General features: G+C 33.3%; 5 protein-coding genes across 9 annotated transcripts; 3 read left to right on the top strand and 2 right to left on the bottom strand.

The window, feature by feature from the left end:
• Window positions 1-197: 197 nt before the first annotated feature.
• zetaCOP (COPI coat complex subunit zeta) lies at window positions 198-1,835 on the top strand. 3 transcript variants are annotated; one of them, XM_033479988.2, is made up of 8 exons: window positions 198-212; window positions 285-389; window positions 468-597; window positions 834-1,079; window positions 1,162-1,295; window positions 1,367-1,457; window positions 1,604-1,612; window positions 1,702-1,835. In XM_033479988.2, the coding sequence occupies exons 3-8, from the start codon at window positions 511-513 to the stop codon at window positions 1,747-1,749; spliced, it is 615 nt and encodes a 204-aa protein (XP_033335879.1). In that variant the 5' UTR covers window positions 198-212; window positions 285-389; window positions 468-510; the 3' UTR covers window positions 1,750-1,835. The 3 variants fall into 3 exon arrangements, with proteins under 3 accessions (XP_033335879.1, XP_033335878.1, XP_033335880.1); XM_033479987.2 differs by lacking the exon at window positions 198-212 and having other exon boundaries at window positions 313-597; XM_033479989.2 differs by lacking the exons at window positions 198-212; window positions 1,604-1,612 and having other exon boundaries at window positions 321-597.
• Window positions 1,836-2,040: 205 nt separating this feature from the next.
• Window positions 2,041-3,641, top strand: LOC117225917 (tRNA (guanine-N(7)-)-methyltransferase). Its single transcript, XM_033479763.2, has 6 exons — window positions 2,041-2,360; window positions 2,451-2,593; window positions 2,673-2,857; window positions 2,933-3,046; window positions 3,143-3,244; window positions 3,334-3,641. The coding sequence occupies exons 1-6, from the start codon at window positions 2,275-2,277 to the stop codon at window positions 3,463-3,465; spliced, it is 762 nt and encodes a 253-aa protein (XP_033335654.1). The 5' UTR covers window positions 2,041-2,274; the 3' UTR covers window positions 3,466-3,641.
• On the bottom strand, window positions 3,031-9,568 carry LOC117225921 (cilia- and flagella-associated protein 65). Its single transcript, XM_033479767.2, has 19 exons — window positions 9,451-9,568; window positions 9,112-9,331; window positions 8,457-8,722; window positions 8,112-8,391; window positions 7,688-7,876; window positions 7,377-7,581; window positions 6,885-7,130; window positions 6,580-6,808; window positions 6,135-6,491; window positions 5,959-6,047; window positions 5,607-5,874; window positions 5,318-5,533; window positions 5,066-5,254; window positions 4,743-4,996; window positions 4,413-4,665; window positions 4,118-4,344; window positions 3,863-4,031; window positions 3,660-3,783; window positions 3,031-3,580 (listed from the first exon to the last, which is right to left on the bottom strand). Exons 1-19 carry the CDS (start codon window positions 9,556-9,558, stop codon window positions 3,501-3,503), a joined length of 3,969 nt encoding a protein of 1,322 aa, XP_033335658.2. The 5' UTR covers window positions 9,559-9,568; the 3' UTR covers window positions 3,031-3,500.
• A 325-nt stretch (window positions 9,569-9,893) lies between these two features.
• On the top strand, window positions 9,894-12,175 carry LOC117225916 (uncharacterized). Its single transcript, XM_033479762.2, has 4 exons — window positions 9,894-10,029; window positions 10,109-10,338; window positions 10,471-10,729; window positions 10,837-12,175. Exons 1-4 carry the CDS (start codon window positions 9,927-9,929, stop codon window positions 11,295-11,297), a joined length of 1,053 nt encoding a protein of 350 aa, XP_033335653.1. The 5' UTR covers window positions 9,894-9,926; the 3' UTR covers window positions 11,298-12,175.
• On the bottom strand, window positions 12,076-16,031 carry LOC117225915 (acylamino-acid-releasing enzyme). 3 transcript variants are annotated; one of them, XM_033479759.2, is made up of 15 exons: window positions 15,892-16,031; window positions 15,470-15,573; window positions 15,137-15,354; window positions 14,906-15,069; window positions 14,677-14,825; window positions 14,341-14,605; window positions 14,116-14,264; window positions 13,880-14,048; window positions 13,547-13,801; window positions 13,337-13,474; window positions 13,056-13,276; window positions 12,912-12,991; window positions 12,800-12,847; window positions 12,431-12,652; window positions 12,076-12,326 (listed from the first exon to the last, which is right to left on the bottom strand). In XM_033479759.2, the coding sequence occupies exons 2-15, from the start codon at window positions 15,482-15,484 to the stop codon at window positions 12,194-12,196; spliced, it is 2,226 nt and encodes a 741-aa protein (XP_033335650.2). In that variant the 5' UTR covers window positions 15,485-15,573; window positions 15,892-16,031; the 3' UTR covers window positions 12,076-12,193. The 3 variants fall into 3 exon arrangements, with proteins under 3 accessions (XP_033335650.2, XP_033335651.2, XP_033335652.2); XM_033479760.2 differs by having other exon boundaries at window positions 15,470-15,538; window positions 15,892-16,030; XM_033479761.2 differs by lacking the exon at window positions 12,800-12,847 and having other exon boundaries at window positions 15,470-16,009.
• Window positions 16,032-16,138: the final 107 nt, after the last annotated feature.

The following is a 16,138-nucleotide window of genomic DNA, read 5'->3' as shown; positions in this document are numbered from 1 at the left end:
TAACTTTTTCGTGTGGTTGACAGATGACAGTACTGTTGACTTGGTATAGGTGGTTCCTAGTTCACCGACTTGGTATATTTTGTTGTTATTGTTTATTAAAGGAACAAAGTTTTAAACGCACGGTTCGAAATCATATGTCACATAACTAGACAATATAATGATCTAGTTTCGAATTAATTAGTTCTTAAGATTTATTCGAGAGAGTAAATTTGGTACTGGAATGTTGCTAGAAGAAAAAGTCACATATTATCTCTGCTTTGTATTATGGACACATTTTGTTATAGGTGGCAGCAGATTCGTTTTATTCTATGGGAATGGGAAACATGTGAAATTCTCATTGGGAATTGAGAATATGAACACGTCAAGTTTGACGTGAACATGTATTATTGGTAGGTCTATTTGCTGTGCATCTTACGTTCTTTTACGCAAATTTTACATTACAGTACGTCTTAATAATACATTTTTAGTTTAAATAATCGGTCTGTATAATTGTAAATTACATATATAACCATGAATCGCGGTGGATCATCGAAAGCCGTGCAAAATAACCTGTCTCCGATGCATCAGAGTGATCAGGATTCCGATTATCAACAACGCGTATGATTTCTATTGATTTTAAGCTTACTTAATCCTGTCTGTTCCCATTTACTGTTTCTTTTCCTAACACATGAGCTAAGTAAAGTTGTTTCTTAACCGTTTTTAACTGAATGTAGCATGTATGATTAGTGAAAATTGTGTTAAAACTTCTAATCAAATATTACATGGATGCATACTTGGGAAAGACAGGATCGAAATTTGTATGTTTCAGTAACATTTTTCTCTTTTTACTTTAGGAACCAACGCTTTACACCGTCAAAGGTATGGCCATCCTTGACAATGACGGCAACAGAATATTGGCCAAGTATTACGACAAAAAGATATTTCCAACTTCAAAGGAACAGAAAGCATTTGAAAAAAATCTTTTCAACAAGACTCACAGAGCAAATGCAGAGATCATTATGCTCGATGGTTTGACTTGCGTTTACAGAAGTAATGTGGATTTGTTCTTTTATGTAATGGGTAGTTCTCATGAGAATGAGGTATATATTTTTGTTAAACATCAATCATATTAATTAAGTAGCATGTCTTTGTACTTTATAATATTTAAAAATTTTCTTTCAGCTTATTTTAATGAGTGTATTAAATTGTTTATATGATTCAGTTAGTCAAATCTTAAGAAAGAATGTCGAGAAAAGAGCTGTTTTAGATAGTTTAGACATAGTTATGCTGGCAATGGATGAAATTTGTGACGGAGGGTAAATAATATTCATGAAGTACATAAATTAAATATTAGTCTATTTATTAATATGAAATGAAATTGTTTTAGAATTATTTTGGATGCCGATGCATCCAGTGTTGTTCAAAGAGTTGCATTGAGAATAGATGACATTCCCTTGGGAGAACAGACAGTTGCACAGGTAATATTAGTGTAGTGTATTAATATTAGGTTATAATCTTGATGAACTTAATGTTCGTCACAGTAAAGTTTGTATCTATTGTTACATAGAAACATTTTCGATTTCTTTATTTTGTGTTCATGCATCATTCTACATACTTCGCACAGTCTCTGATTGTAAGTTTTTGTGAACCTGAAAGGCAGTGTTGTTAACAATATTCAAGCTACTTTCATATACGTTTGTAAATACTTTGTCTTTGTTCTAGGTCCTCCAGTCTGCAAAGGAACAACTGAAATGGTCTTTATTAAAATGAGTTTTATATACAAAAACTGTTATCACACTTATATGTAAAAAATGAATATCTCAAAGTGCAAAAATATTAAACTGTTCATTAAGTTACATTAAGCTGAAACAATTATTAGTCTGTATTTATCAATAATAAAAATTTATTACACTCTACAGAATATAAAGTAAATATAGTTTTTTTTATTATAAAATATAATATAAATAAATTGACAATTGTTTGAAGAAGTTGATGTATCAAAGTCATTTCTCTCTCTTTAAAATCCAAAGAATTGTTTCTTTCGAAATTTCAAAATTTTTTTTCTTTTAATCTTTTCAAATTAATTTCTCAAAAATTCAGGATGATGGAAAAACGACGTGTACATATGCGAAATGCAAAACACCGCTTCTTGAAAAAGCCCTTATTTATCGAAGCTACGTATTAGCTGTCAGCTAAACACATACATATCCAATCAGTCAATTTGGTTGGGTTTTACTCGGGTTAGGTTAAGAAATTTCACTCCATGTGGACTTGTTTTCGTTGAATTCGGAAAACATGTCAGAGCTACTAGCGTTGCCGCAAAAGAAATATTACAGACAACGAGCCCATTCGAATCCCATTGCGGATCATTGTATAGAATAGTATGTGATTAACTTTATAAATAAAATTTCAACTTTATTTTATAGCTATTATAATATCATATTATTGCTAATCCAAAATTTTATTTTTAGTCCTGTAAATCCAAATGAAATGAATTGGAGTTCTCTATATCCACATTATTTCCCAGACAATGAAAGCAAATTAGATGAAAAAGATGTTAACCAGAAATGTGTGGAATTTGCTGATGTTGGTTGTGGCTATGGAGGTTTGCTAGGTACGTAAAATTTTTATTTTAAATATGAATCAGAATGAGTAAATATTCATTAATAATTGTAAACAATTTTTTGTAACAGTTACACTATCACCAATGTTTCCTGATAATTTAATTCTTGGTATGGAAATCAGAGTAAAAGTTTCTGACTATGTCATGGATCGTATAGCTGCATTACGATCCCAAAATCCAGGACAATATCAGAACATAGCTTGTCTGAGAACTAATGCAATGAAATATTTACCAAATTATTTTTACAAAGGGCAGGTACAAATCACTGTATAATTGTATATAGAAATAATAGATATCATCTGTTTTAATCGCTGTTGTATATCATTGCAGCTGAAGAAAATGTTCTTTTTGTACCCAGATCCCCATTTCAAGAAGTCTAAACATAAATGGAGGATTATAAACAAGACACTCCTGGCAGAGTACGCGTATGTGTTAGCTGTAGGGGTAATATTATTTTCATCTTATTTAAACACATTGCAATTAATTTTGTATAGACAAAAAATTACTAATTATATATGTATATACATATATTATTTAAAGGCCATTGTGTATACAGTAACAGATGTTCAAGATCTACATGAATGGATAGTACAACATTTTCATGAACATCCACTGTTCAGTGATGTTTCTGAAAAAGAATACGTAAGTTTCTTCGAATGCCAACACCAGTCATTACTTGAATGTTAAACAATATACTGTAATAATAATCTATTAATTAATTTCCTACAAAGACTGAAGATCCCATTGTAGAGAAATTATATGAAAGTACAGAAGAAGGTCAGAAAGTTACGAGGAACAAAGGAGAAAAGTTTTTGGCTGTGTTCAGACGAATTTCAGATCCATGTACAAAGGAAATTAGTTAGTATCAAGTGTAGTATTGTACTTAGGTATTTACTATTTAATTTTCCTCTACAAATGACACTCTAAATATTCCTTTCGTATGATGATTTATCTCTGGATTAGTATGCAAGGGAACATCTAGAAAAATCATTTATACAATCAAAACATGAATATTATTAAAGAATTGATTTTTAAAAAATTGTGACTTCGATATTACCTTTTCCATCAGGTTTATATTTTTTCAATATAGTTTTGATGTAATTATCATGCCTTACATCTCCCTGTGAAATTAAATGAGCCATGTCTAAAGAAAATTCTTCATGTAATATGAGAAACAATACCTAAAAGGAAATATGAATTATTCGAAATTTCATAAGGACCAAAAAATTTACGAACCGATTTTATTATCGTTATACATACTTCTTCTAATACGGAATTAATAAATGTTAATGGAGGCGAAATAAACGATCTTTTTATTAATCTTTTTCGCTGAGTCAGGTTTATCGCAAATTGAGAATAATATAATTTTGTTTTAGGAATTAAACTTTCTTTCATGGTTTTTATAAATCTCCTACCATTAACAATATCCCTAAAAAGTATGAATTTTAATATTTTATTATAAGGTGCGTTTAATTTTTATTATTTCAAATATTTTAAAATGAAACTGTGATTTACCATAGTAAACCTTCCAAAAGAAACGTGGCTATGTTAAGTTCTTTCTCCCTTCTCGGTATATTGTAATTGTCACTGTCATCGAGAAAAATTGCATTTGATGGTGCAGCTTCCAATTCTTCTTTCAAGCTGACTCTTATGCCTTCATCTTCTATGGAATATATGGTGCAACGAAAACTCAATGTTTTGTGAAATGTATATGGTTTGTCTAGTATCTTTAACCACGGTTTCTACGAGAACAATAGTCCCGGTAAAAACATGAATAAATATACAGTTTGTTTCGGAATTAATTACTTACTGGGACAGTAACGCCCTTTTCGGTGATAATAAATTGTCCTTCCAATTCTTTGCTTAAAAGATCATACTTCAGAACACTCCTCCGATATGCGCGTTCCATACTGGCATTGGTAAATTCGCAGAATATGTCAAGGTTGCATCTGCATGGACATCCCCTTGTAAAAAGTTTCAGCTTAAAACTCTTCACGGTGTGTGGACCGATTATTCCTTTACGAGGAAATACTTCAACATTAAGGATTTCTGATGCATGTTCGCTAAATCAGTTTAAACTTTTCAATGAGTTTATGGAAATGAAAAAACAGCTTGATTAATTGCAAGTTTGAAACGGTACCATTTCCATTCAAAACCAAGCGCATCATGGTCCAAATTATTTTGTATGAAAATCATTCTAATAATGGCGTTATGCATTGGGAGAGACCACATATCTATGCAATCTATATTGAAATACACTGGAAATTCTAAAGTACTGCCGGTACAATAACTCGGTATTGATTTCCCGACAACAGTTGATCTGAGATCACCGGATGACATTCCTTCTAATTTCAGTTTCAGTTTATGATGACCCAACGTTATGGGAACTATTGCCTTGTGGGGAAAGAACATTCTATATTATTTTCGTTAATGTTTTAAATTGCGAATTACACATTTTTGTACCTCGAATAGACCAAACATTCTGGGCTGAAATTTTAGAAGCAAAGATACTGCTGATCGAGCTTCCACAATGCCACACGTAGTTAAACAGGAAAATACTTCACAATGATATTGTTCGTTGATCTTAGATATATCATCGATGTTCACATCATACGCTAAATTCTCATTCGTAATGTTACGTATCCATTGCGCCTATAATTTTATTTACTTCCACTTCATGTTAATACCGAAGAAATCGATAAAATTAATTGTTACTTTATACACTGCATCCCTGTTTCCAAAATAAATCAGGCCAAATCTTGCGCAGGATTCGTACAGAAAGTTGTATTCCTTCTCCGATTCAGATATGCAATCAATTAACATATTTAAAATAATATGACGATTATGTCCTATATTCAAGTCCCAAGATAATTCTGTTCTCCCGAGAACTGTGTTATAGACCTCCATGTTGAGTACTGTTTCCGAATACCCCTAAAAAATGTTATATGGTGTTAATGAAACTATTGTTACTACAGATCATATTCAATAAATAAAAGTGTAGTACTTCTAATGTGCCAAAAGGTGGTTGCAGAATGCAAATTTTCCGATGAAAGCAATCGAACTCTTTCTTCTCCAACGAACTGCGCGTCTTCTTCAGAACAGGTTTGCAGCCACATGGTTGCATCTTAAAGCTCCAAGAAATCAAAAATTTTGAGCAATTCCTTAAAACCAATTTTATAGAAACACTTTCATGGTTTACAACCACTGGAAAAAATTCTACATTCCATTTCTCTCTTTCCCCTGGCAATATTCTTGCAAGAATTGTATTTAATCTAAAAGAAAAACAATTAGATATTCAATCGAAATAATCATTACCTATAAATCGTGTGTTTTTTTTTTTATTTACTTGATCATACCTATCTATTTCCAGAGCTTTCCACAAAAATGGTTTGCTTACATTCAGTGGAGATTTCTGCTCGATTCCGTAAGCACATACGTTGCACACCTGTTTTATGTAATAAATTTTATTTAAAATTAATAAATTATTATGCGATTCAAATATTATCTAGCATATAATTAAGAAAAATCTTACTTTTAAAGTGGGCAATATACACATACAATATACAGTACAGACTCTGATAGGAACTTGATTAGATAAGACAGTATCCACTCTACAATTTTTTCTGATCAAGTACTGAACAACAAATTCATAATAACCAGCTGTACGTGGTGTAATTGAGATCGTGATTGTTTTGTGATAGCCAGAAAAAATAGTTCCTACATCAGGTCGTATCTGAACATCCTGTTCAAGATCCCCAAGTGGCCAATTTAGGTACGTACAGATTAATTTGTAATAAATATTTACTTGACTATGATTGTACAAATTAAATGTCAGTATTTTGTTGGAATTGTATTGCATCTCTTGAAAGTTTAATTCGCTGGGATTTGCCTGAAACGGACGGCGAATTTTTCAGTTAACATCGTAGAATTAAAAAAAATAATGCATGGAGATTTGACTTTTTGGGAAGAAATTTTACCATCAAAGATCCCTCTTCGCATCTTCCGCGAACTCGCAGAATCACACAATTCTTCACTCCAACAATATTATTATTCTTCAGAACACATAGTAGGCATTTTACCTCGACATCATAATCAACGTATGGTTCGGTCGGTTCGAACGAACATTCTTGCAACAAAATTTCATTCGGCTCAATTTCTCCGCTCACTGTCTGCATAGTGATCGTTGGCATTTCATAAAACTTGTATCTATTATACCAATACGTCGATATATGAATAATGTGTCAAGTAGGCCAATTTCCGGGACAAATTCCCATTGATTTACTTAATCTTATGTCTCGTGACGTTTCGAAATCCAAGTTCCTTAAACTGCTGACATCGCGGCAATGTCACCGCGAAATCTAATACACCGCCGTTCAGGAACATTATATTTGCATACTCTGCGTAGCCCTTGAAGTCTATGTAACTTGCGTTCTTGGTATTCCCGTTGAAATATATTGTCCACCGTTCTAGATAAATCTGTTCGTCCTCGATTTTCGGCGACATTTCTACCATAATTATTTGAAAATTCCTAAAATATATCAATGAAAATAAAACGAACAATTAAAACTAAAATACCGTGTCACGCTGCATCAACGATTTAATTCATGTGCAGGCGCTGTAATGATTATGAGAGATAATGACCGGCCCCCTCAGCTGAATCATAGCAGCGTGACACCGGTCTAACACAATTGATTCAAATCTATATCGGGTTCCGCCGATCCTATCGCAAACGAAGTCTATATTATGAACAAATAATATGATATAATCATCGTACTCGTGAATCAAGCCGAGCATTGGCTTTACAGTGAAACGACAGTTCGGTGGTGGAACAAATTGAAACATCAGGGGTAAATGACCGAACTTTCTGAGCAGGAACGTCGTGTAGACCGGATGTGGAGGCACACACGGCGGCATTATTACAGTTTGAGGTATTTCGTATTGCGGAATCCATCCGTTCGATGTAGCAGGAAACGAATGACCTAGAAATGGTATAAATTACTACAAATTCAATTGATAAAATATTAAAATAAAACGTCTAGTGTATTGCGAAATTATAACTTGATCTTTAATTAAATTTAACCCGACCTATTACTGTAATCGTTATGACAAACGGAAATACGATGTCCTCCGTGTGTTTTGTGAAAATGGAAGCGACAATCTCGCGTCCAAATAAATTGTTGCTTGCGTTCGGATTGAAAAAAAGTTCAAACAATGCTGAATGGTTCCCTCTTACATGCAGTTCTCTTGGCTTCACGTTGAAAACGTTACTATCATCTGTATCAATATTAATATGTGTTAATTGTCAAAAAGAAGTTAGTAAATTATACTACTCCAGTTATTGAGATAAAGAAGTTAGTAAATTATGCTACTCCAGTTATTGAGATAAAGAAGTTAGTAAATTATGCTACTCCAGTTATTTAGATAAAGAAGTTAGTAAATTATACTACTCCAGTTATTGAGCTAAAGAAGTTAGTAAATTATACTACTCCAGTTATTTAGATATTGTCACCTTTTTCCCAAACGATTAATAAATCAGACGAACTGTGATTGGTAAGACACACTGCTTGTGGAATCCTGTGACCGATACTTTCCGTTTCAAATTCAGTGCGGCCGAAATTGAAATAATTTTTCGATAAAGACACAGAAGGCAAGTCGCTGATTGTGTCCACGCAATCGTTTATAAATCCTGCAAAGCCATTTGTTTCTCCCGGAGGAAAATTAAAATAACTTAAATCCTCCTTCTTGAAAGACGCGCTACGGTATCCGTATAGATCTATGACGATCGGCTCCTGATTTCATAGAAAATTTGTCATTAACATTAATTAATTCCGGATCTCGAAACTGTTTAATTTACCTGATGCAGAATTAAGATAAACAAACGGTAACTATAAATTCCGTCCCCCAGCGAAGTGAACGTAATCGTCACGTATTTGTAGGAACAAGGATGGATGCAGCCGTATTTCTTATCCAATTTAAATGGTTGGTAATTATCGTCCATAGCGAACATGAAAAGAGCCGATGCCCTTGAATTATTTATAAGTTTGATCCGCCATTTTGGTTCAGGATTCTTGTCGGTACTTATCAGGACTATTCTCGACGTCGAACAAGTCACGTGCGGGCCTTAAAAAAAATATTTAACATGAAAAACGAAAGAAAATGATTTCGTTATTGCACAGGGTGAGCAACAAAAAATTACTATGTACAAGATCATTCGCAATAGTGTCTAAGAAAATTACTTTTAAATAAATTCAATTGAAATAATGTTGCATTTCTTAATTGTAGCTCGATAATGAAAAATTTAGATCATTCGTCGATTCGCGAGTCATTAAATTCATCTCGACGATAATAAAATTTATAACATCCTACTTAAAAAGAGAAAATTTCCTTCTATTTTGCAATTCTCGGCAAATATTTGTTGCGACCATTAAAATTTGAAAAATACTCGTGAATCTAAGTTTTATCGTTCCACCCTGTACACGTAATTAAATTCAATATTCCATTATGCGCACCGATGCAAGACCCATGGGTAATTATTTTTGAGCAAGCTCCGACAGAGTCTGTGATGGTAAAATAATCCACGTTTACCGAGGATACAACGTACGGTTTGTAACGTATTTCGCACACAAATTTTTCTTTCGGCGCCAGCACCCAAGTATAATAACGTAAATGAAAAACATGGTCCAGAGGATTCGTGATTGGATCTCGTTGGGCTTGATAGGTCAATTCATACTGTAACGAATTTATAAACACGCGTCTCGTAATTTTTAAGTAATCTCAATTTTGATACCCTTCCTCCTATCTTTCTGGTCTTAAATTACCGCTAACGCGAGAACCGGATATTTACTTACGCAGGACTCGTTCAATAAATCTATGGTTTTTACAGCTGTTTTACCGACTTCTATCTCCTCGAAATTTAACCGGATCGTCGTCACGTTGTTCCCAGTATTTTCATACATCCCTCGATGGCTTCGTCCACGTTATGAATAAAAATGATTTTTTCGTCTCGACGCGTACGTATTCTCGTTTTGAAAACGCGGAGAGTCACAGGGATCGTCGATCTCAAGAATCATTCTCTTTCTCTCTCCTTCTCCCGGACATGAGAGACGCATTCGTTTTGTTTTGATACGTGGATGACGTATCCTCGAAGACGGTGAATCGAACCTGAACTATTCCGTGAAAATTACCTACGTCTTCCGATTTTTCACTCAGTCTCTCTGCTAGTGCCGTGGTGAATCGCCGAGAAATTAATCACGGTCTTGATTATTCGTTAATCAACGGTGACGTTAACCGTATCCTTTATGGCTTTCTGACAGTTCCTGCGAAAATGGCTCGATGGGACGTTTTGTATCTTTTGTGTTTGATGCTCCTTGCAAACAATTACGTAAACTACAGCTCGTGCACATATTATGGTCGTCACTATGATAAATGTGAGTTCATCATATCGAATTCAATCGATCTTTCCCATAAATTTCGGAATATTTTATGTATAACCTCTTCTCCCTTAAGATGGTCTGGAGTCAGAGAAAATTTGCCACAGACTTGGCTTTAAGTCAACCATAGAGATTAGCGAGCTAGCCGCAGTGGTCTTACCTAAACACATGTTTGAACGTTGGGAGGTCCTCCAAAATGTTCACTGCAAATTTGTTATGAAGGCAGCTAAGGGGGATGGTCTGTTCGGTGTTATTCAGAAACTGTCATTTAGAAAGAACGAGACACAGTGCTTAGATTATGTGCAGGTAAATACTTTTATCTCATTCAGTGGTTTTTAATTAATATCATTATCTATATTGTAACATTTGTAACTGAAAACCACTGGTTTAGTTGATATTATTATTATGCAGAAAAATTGTTAAAATTTAATGTTTTAGTTTAAAAGGAAGGATGATCATCGGACAGAAAGATTCTGTGGTACATTGGATCGCAGTAGAACTAAGTATTACCCTGTTCCTGAACCAGAGCATAGCATGTACTCGTCTGAACCTGTATTAACAGCAAGGACTTTTGCCGAATATGATCCAAGCGGACGCAAGTCTGGAGGAGAATTGGAGACTGAAATATTTATCTCCAAAAACAAGTTACAAGACGAAGAATTTCTTGCTCTCAGCATTGTTTATACTCCATTTAAAAGTATATTCAATTTATCTTGATACTTATTACAATTATAATTACATTGCTCTATTAATTATATTATACTTTAATAAGCTATGCATTTAATTAACATTCATTATTTGCAGACTGTAACAACACAGATCCAACCAAATACACATCAATTGGCATGGACACCTGTTTAAAAAATGACTTTTTCTGTGATGGGATTTATAATTGTGCACCAAAAATATGTTCAGATGAGGACAAGTGTCCAACTAATGCCAATGAATTTATTAGCACTGGTACTGGTACTAAAGTAACCGTGGGTGCAGTGACTACGATGATACTGTGTTTTATTATATTCATTATGGGTTTATGGATATGCAAAAGATCACAGAAGTTATGTTGGTCTCTGGATTGTGCTGATCCAACGGTATGCTCATCGAGACCTGGTCCACTGCCACATGAAACTGAAGGAACTGTAAATCCACCAGTACCTACGGCGCCAATGTTGGAGGTCGCTGTGTCTTCGACTGTCGCTGACAAAGATCTACCACCAAGTTACGATTCATTATTCCCAGAACAAAGTAATACTGTTAGATCATAATAACAAAGCAATCGTAAGTTATTAAATATAAGTGATAACTATTGACAGCTTATTATCTAATGTTTTAATTAGATACTGCTGTGCACAGTGCAGTCTTCATATGTATATGGTATGAATGAGTGCCTTTCTGAATGAAAATGATATACAGTTACGTACACAAACATCCATAAGAACAAAACTATTAGAAATTTCATTTTTTTTTTTAGGGTTTTATACCGAGAACTTTTCTATACTGTTTCTATTTACAACAATGTTGTAAATTTTGATATCCTGTTACATTTAAAACTTACTGTTTCTATCGTCCCAGTAATAAATACTCTTTTGCCATAGATAAGAAAATACACGTATACAATTAACGGCTGTACACGCGAGTTAACACGATAGTGATCATTCCATTTACTACAACGAATTATGTTAAAAAAAAAGACTTTTCGATCACAATTAGTAAGACCTTTTTCTATATGTTAGAAAACGTACAGTATTTAATAAGTGTAATATTTATACGAAATTGTTTCGAAATCGTGTCAAAATACTTACGACTCATTGTAAGTAACTGAATTAAAGCATCATTTAATATTGGTACTCTACATTAGGATAATCTATGCAACTATTATATCCTTATATCGACATGTGTATTTATTATGATGTAAAACGGTAGATCTGCGTATTTTACGAACACCGAATAATACAATTTATACATATGTAAGATATTTATAATGTTTTTATACATGTACGAAGTATAAAAATTTTATAGTATTATACAATCTCTACGAACATGTGAATATCTAAAAAATTTATTTGTTAGGAATCTCTTTATACACGTATACACGGCAAATTTGTGTAAATATTAAATTTGTAATAAAAATCTTAAAAAATGATTAATATTCATCCAGTTTCTATTCTTGCGAGTTTACACCCTCGGATTTTTCTGGACTGATATGTTCGTGTAACCATAAACATGTGTTAATAACATTATCAATTTCCACTGGTCCTGTAGCTAGAGGATGATTGTCCTCGTAAAGGAGCAGTCTGCAAAGAAATTCAATTTGAAATTATGCATTTCTCCAATTAAAATAACAAATTCAAAACGTTTTAAAGACATAAAAAACGTAGCATAATTTCTTAGAGCTCACTTTGTCTTAACGTTATTTGCTTTGAGTCGCTGATACCACAGCTTTCCTTGAGATGGTGGCACTCGCAAATCGTTTGAGCCTATGCATAATAAAGTTGGCGCCTTGACCTTGCCAACATGAATGATCGGAGAACACTTGAACATTTTCACAACCATTTCAACTTGTGCTTCCTCCGGTAACAGCTTGCTTTCGTCGAAATGATAATTCGCCTCAGCGGAACACCTAGAATAATCAATAAAAACAAAATTGTGGATCCTATAGAATAGACATTGTACACGATATTCCGCATTTTTCCATTAAAGCATCGTTATAGTTATGCGTTAGTCACTCTTTGTTTCTTAAGATATCTTGTTCTACATTTGCGCTTACACATCGTGATGGTACTTAATTTTCTCTTCCTTAGTCAAAGCATTGCGACTGCAATATAATTGAGACAATTCAGAGCTATGAACGATCTTTAAAAAATACATTAATATTTTACCAGTCTGGGATGTCTGATATCGTAAACATGGCGGCGATGTCGATTACTGGGTTCCTCGCGACGACAACTTTGTAGAGGTCCTACAAATATAATTGTTACATTATACGTACTAAACGCTTTGAGTTGTATAGTGCATTGACTTACTGGATGTTGTCCGCTCAAATGAGTCACTAAAAATCCACCGTGTGATCCACCGGTGATTCCTATTTGATCCGGATTCAACCATGGATATCTTTTCAAAGCTTCTTTTGTAGCAGTTACGCAATCTTGTACATCAACGTTTCCAACATTTCCTTGAAGGTACTCAACATTCTTAGAACCCATTCCAGCTGAGCCACGATAGTTAACTTGCACAACGGCAAAACCTTGAATGTAATCACTGTTATTTATCTTACACAAAGTGAAATTTAGCATGTAATATTTACCTGACAACACAAACAAATAATAATCCAGTACGAACTGGTTTGCATAATTCATATGAGGTCCACCATGTGGTGTAATGATTAATGGCACAGATTTGTCATCCCCACCCTTTGGTCCAAAGTAAATGTAATTGAAGTGTTCTACAATGTTTAAAAAGTTTAGCATAAACAGATAAATTAGAATACATGAATTGGAGTATTTTAGCTACTCACTAATGTCGTCGCTATTATCGTAATCATAATCGCAGAGGTCGTACATTAAGTTCTCGGAACCAGGAATCGTTGTAGAAGTGGTGATTTTACTTCTTGGTATGCCACCATCATCAATTGCCTTTGTGTCAAATTTTCCAACTACAAGGACAGTAGGATCTAAGAGAGATGTTTGCAAGAATGCGATAACGTCGTTCTTCACATCCAAAATAGTTAGGCTGCTTTTATCATTCAGAATCTCGATTACAGCCTTTGCTTCTGCAAATAATATGTTTCTTAATCAGTACTGTATTCAACGAAAATTTGATTTAGATTAAATGTATCTGTCTTACTTACTTATATCAACGATATATGAGCGTATATTATTTTGTTGAGGTGTACTTAAAAATATATATTCTGAGTCGTCGCTCCAACATCGACGTGATAACCGACCATATAAACCATAGAATTGCTTAGAATTTTTAATAGCTATACTAGTAGGTACGATATCTATGAGTATATTGACCTAGAAGAAAATAAATATGTACAAAAAAGAAAAGGTATATTCTATCAATACTTTAATATGCACAAACCATTTGTTTTTTGGACTCAATATCTAAATGCATTAGCCTGTGAGCATTGTTGTGTGCACCACCAGCTTCTCTTTCCAACCAAATTAAGTTTTTCCCATTAGGGCTGAGCCGGGGACAACGAACAGCACATCCATCACTAGAGAGTTTTTCTAAAAAATGTATGCACATTCATTGTATTTTAAATTAGAAATCTATATATTATATTTATAACAAAATAATTCTTACTGAATTCTCCATTCTTCCACAAAAATATCCAAGACAGTCTATTGGTACATGCAATAAGACCTAAATGCCTTGGTTCATGTTTCCATGCTACACCAATTATTCCCTGATTATCATTCATCCATAATACTTGACCTGGTGATAGTTCATCAGGTATATTTGAGAGGACTGATATTGTGTCTGTTGTGGTATCGAGAACTGCAACCACTGGTTTATGTTTACCAACTAATTGTTCTCCCCAATGAGCTTTGTAAAGATACTCATTACCCTGTTCCAAACATTTTATCATAATTAACATTTGATCAAGAGATTGGCACGATGGAAATCAAAATATCTTACCGCAGATGCTTCGTTCTCCTCTTTCTTATCCTTATCTTCCGAATTAAGAGATTTTTGTTTATAAAATGGTTTCGATTTTGGAAGTTTCTTTTCTGCAATATACAGAATTTTTGTTTGATTTGGTGACCACTCGAATGAAGAAAATTCAGCTGCAGACAAAAATGAAACATATAATTTCTTGTGTGCTAATTATTAGGGGAATAATATTGAATATGTAAAATTTAATCACAGTCTGTGTACACATCTCCATGAACATCTAAGACAGCTAAGTCATAATTCTTTACAAGCTTGTGCTTATCCCAGATTTCAATGAATTGTTTTGTAGTATTATCAACTGTAGCTTGTCTTAATACTGCTCTTCGCTGTTCATCCTCAGTAGATGCAGATAAAAGTCTAAAATGGATAATCTATGTGAAAAACACACTTTGTGAACACAATATACTTTTAAAACATAACATACTCTGTTGTAATATCAATAGGAAAACTTTCAGATAGAAGTTGTAATTTTGAATCCAAAATATAGTTTTGACAGAACTTTTGATTCATCCTTCTTTCCAAGTTCCTTTGTGACCATCCACCCAAAATTGATATCTCATTCTGTTTAACTTGAAGAATCTTTGCACCATTTAAGGATGGATTTCGTGCTAATGTCCTATACAAATTGACAATCTTTTCTACCTATAAATATTAATGCCTGTATTAATTTGTTTACAAATAAAACTGTTGTAAGATATTGCATAATTTTATCATAAAAAAAGAATATGCGTAAAATTTATCTTAACGTATTGATTACCTGAGGCGATGCCATTTTACGGAGAGATATTTATTCCACCAATTCAGTTATCAAAATGCAATGAATCTGCTGTAAAAGTGATTTCGATAAGATCTTGATAAGAGCTGGGCGCAGATAAGATGTGCAAATATGGAATAGATAAAGTTCAAAATCAGAGCTCGTTACATTATCATGTACTGCTAATAGCGATTAAAAAATTCAGAAAACAACGCAAAAAATTCGCAGGCTTCTATAAAGGGAGGCAAAAAAATAGTTTTGAAACTTGAATAGGTTATTTTTTCACAGTTATTCTGGAATGTTAAAGTATTCATTTGTATTTATTGCAATTGAGACTTAAAACACATATCAATTATTTATGAAATAAAAGAAAACTGTAAATAATAAATTCTGCTTCGGTTATTTAATTTTCAAGTATCGAATACCAAATTTATAGTCAGTGTTAAAGATGTATCAAAATGATGATGTACAATATACAATTCTTTTGATCTAAATCTATTACACTATCTAAATGAAAATTTAATGTTTAATTCTATCTCAACACATTTATTCGTTAGGCCATGATGATGACTAAATAAAAAAATTGTATCTTTTCAGGATTTGAAATTTTCAATCGTTAGGTTGGTGACCCTAGGTGAGGAAATAAATGGCGCCACATTCGAAAATGTTTTC

This window comes from Megalopta genalis, chromosome 11 (assembly GCF_051020955.1).
Source record: "Megalopta genalis isolate 19385.01 chromosome 11, iyMegGena1_principal, whole genome shotgun sequence".
In the NCBI taxonomy this organism is placed as follows: domain Eukaryota; kingdom Metazoa; phylum Arthropoda; class Insecta; order Hymenoptera; family Halictidae; genus Megalopta; species Megalopta genalis.
This window is presented reverse-complemented; position numbering and strand designations above follow the sequence as displayed.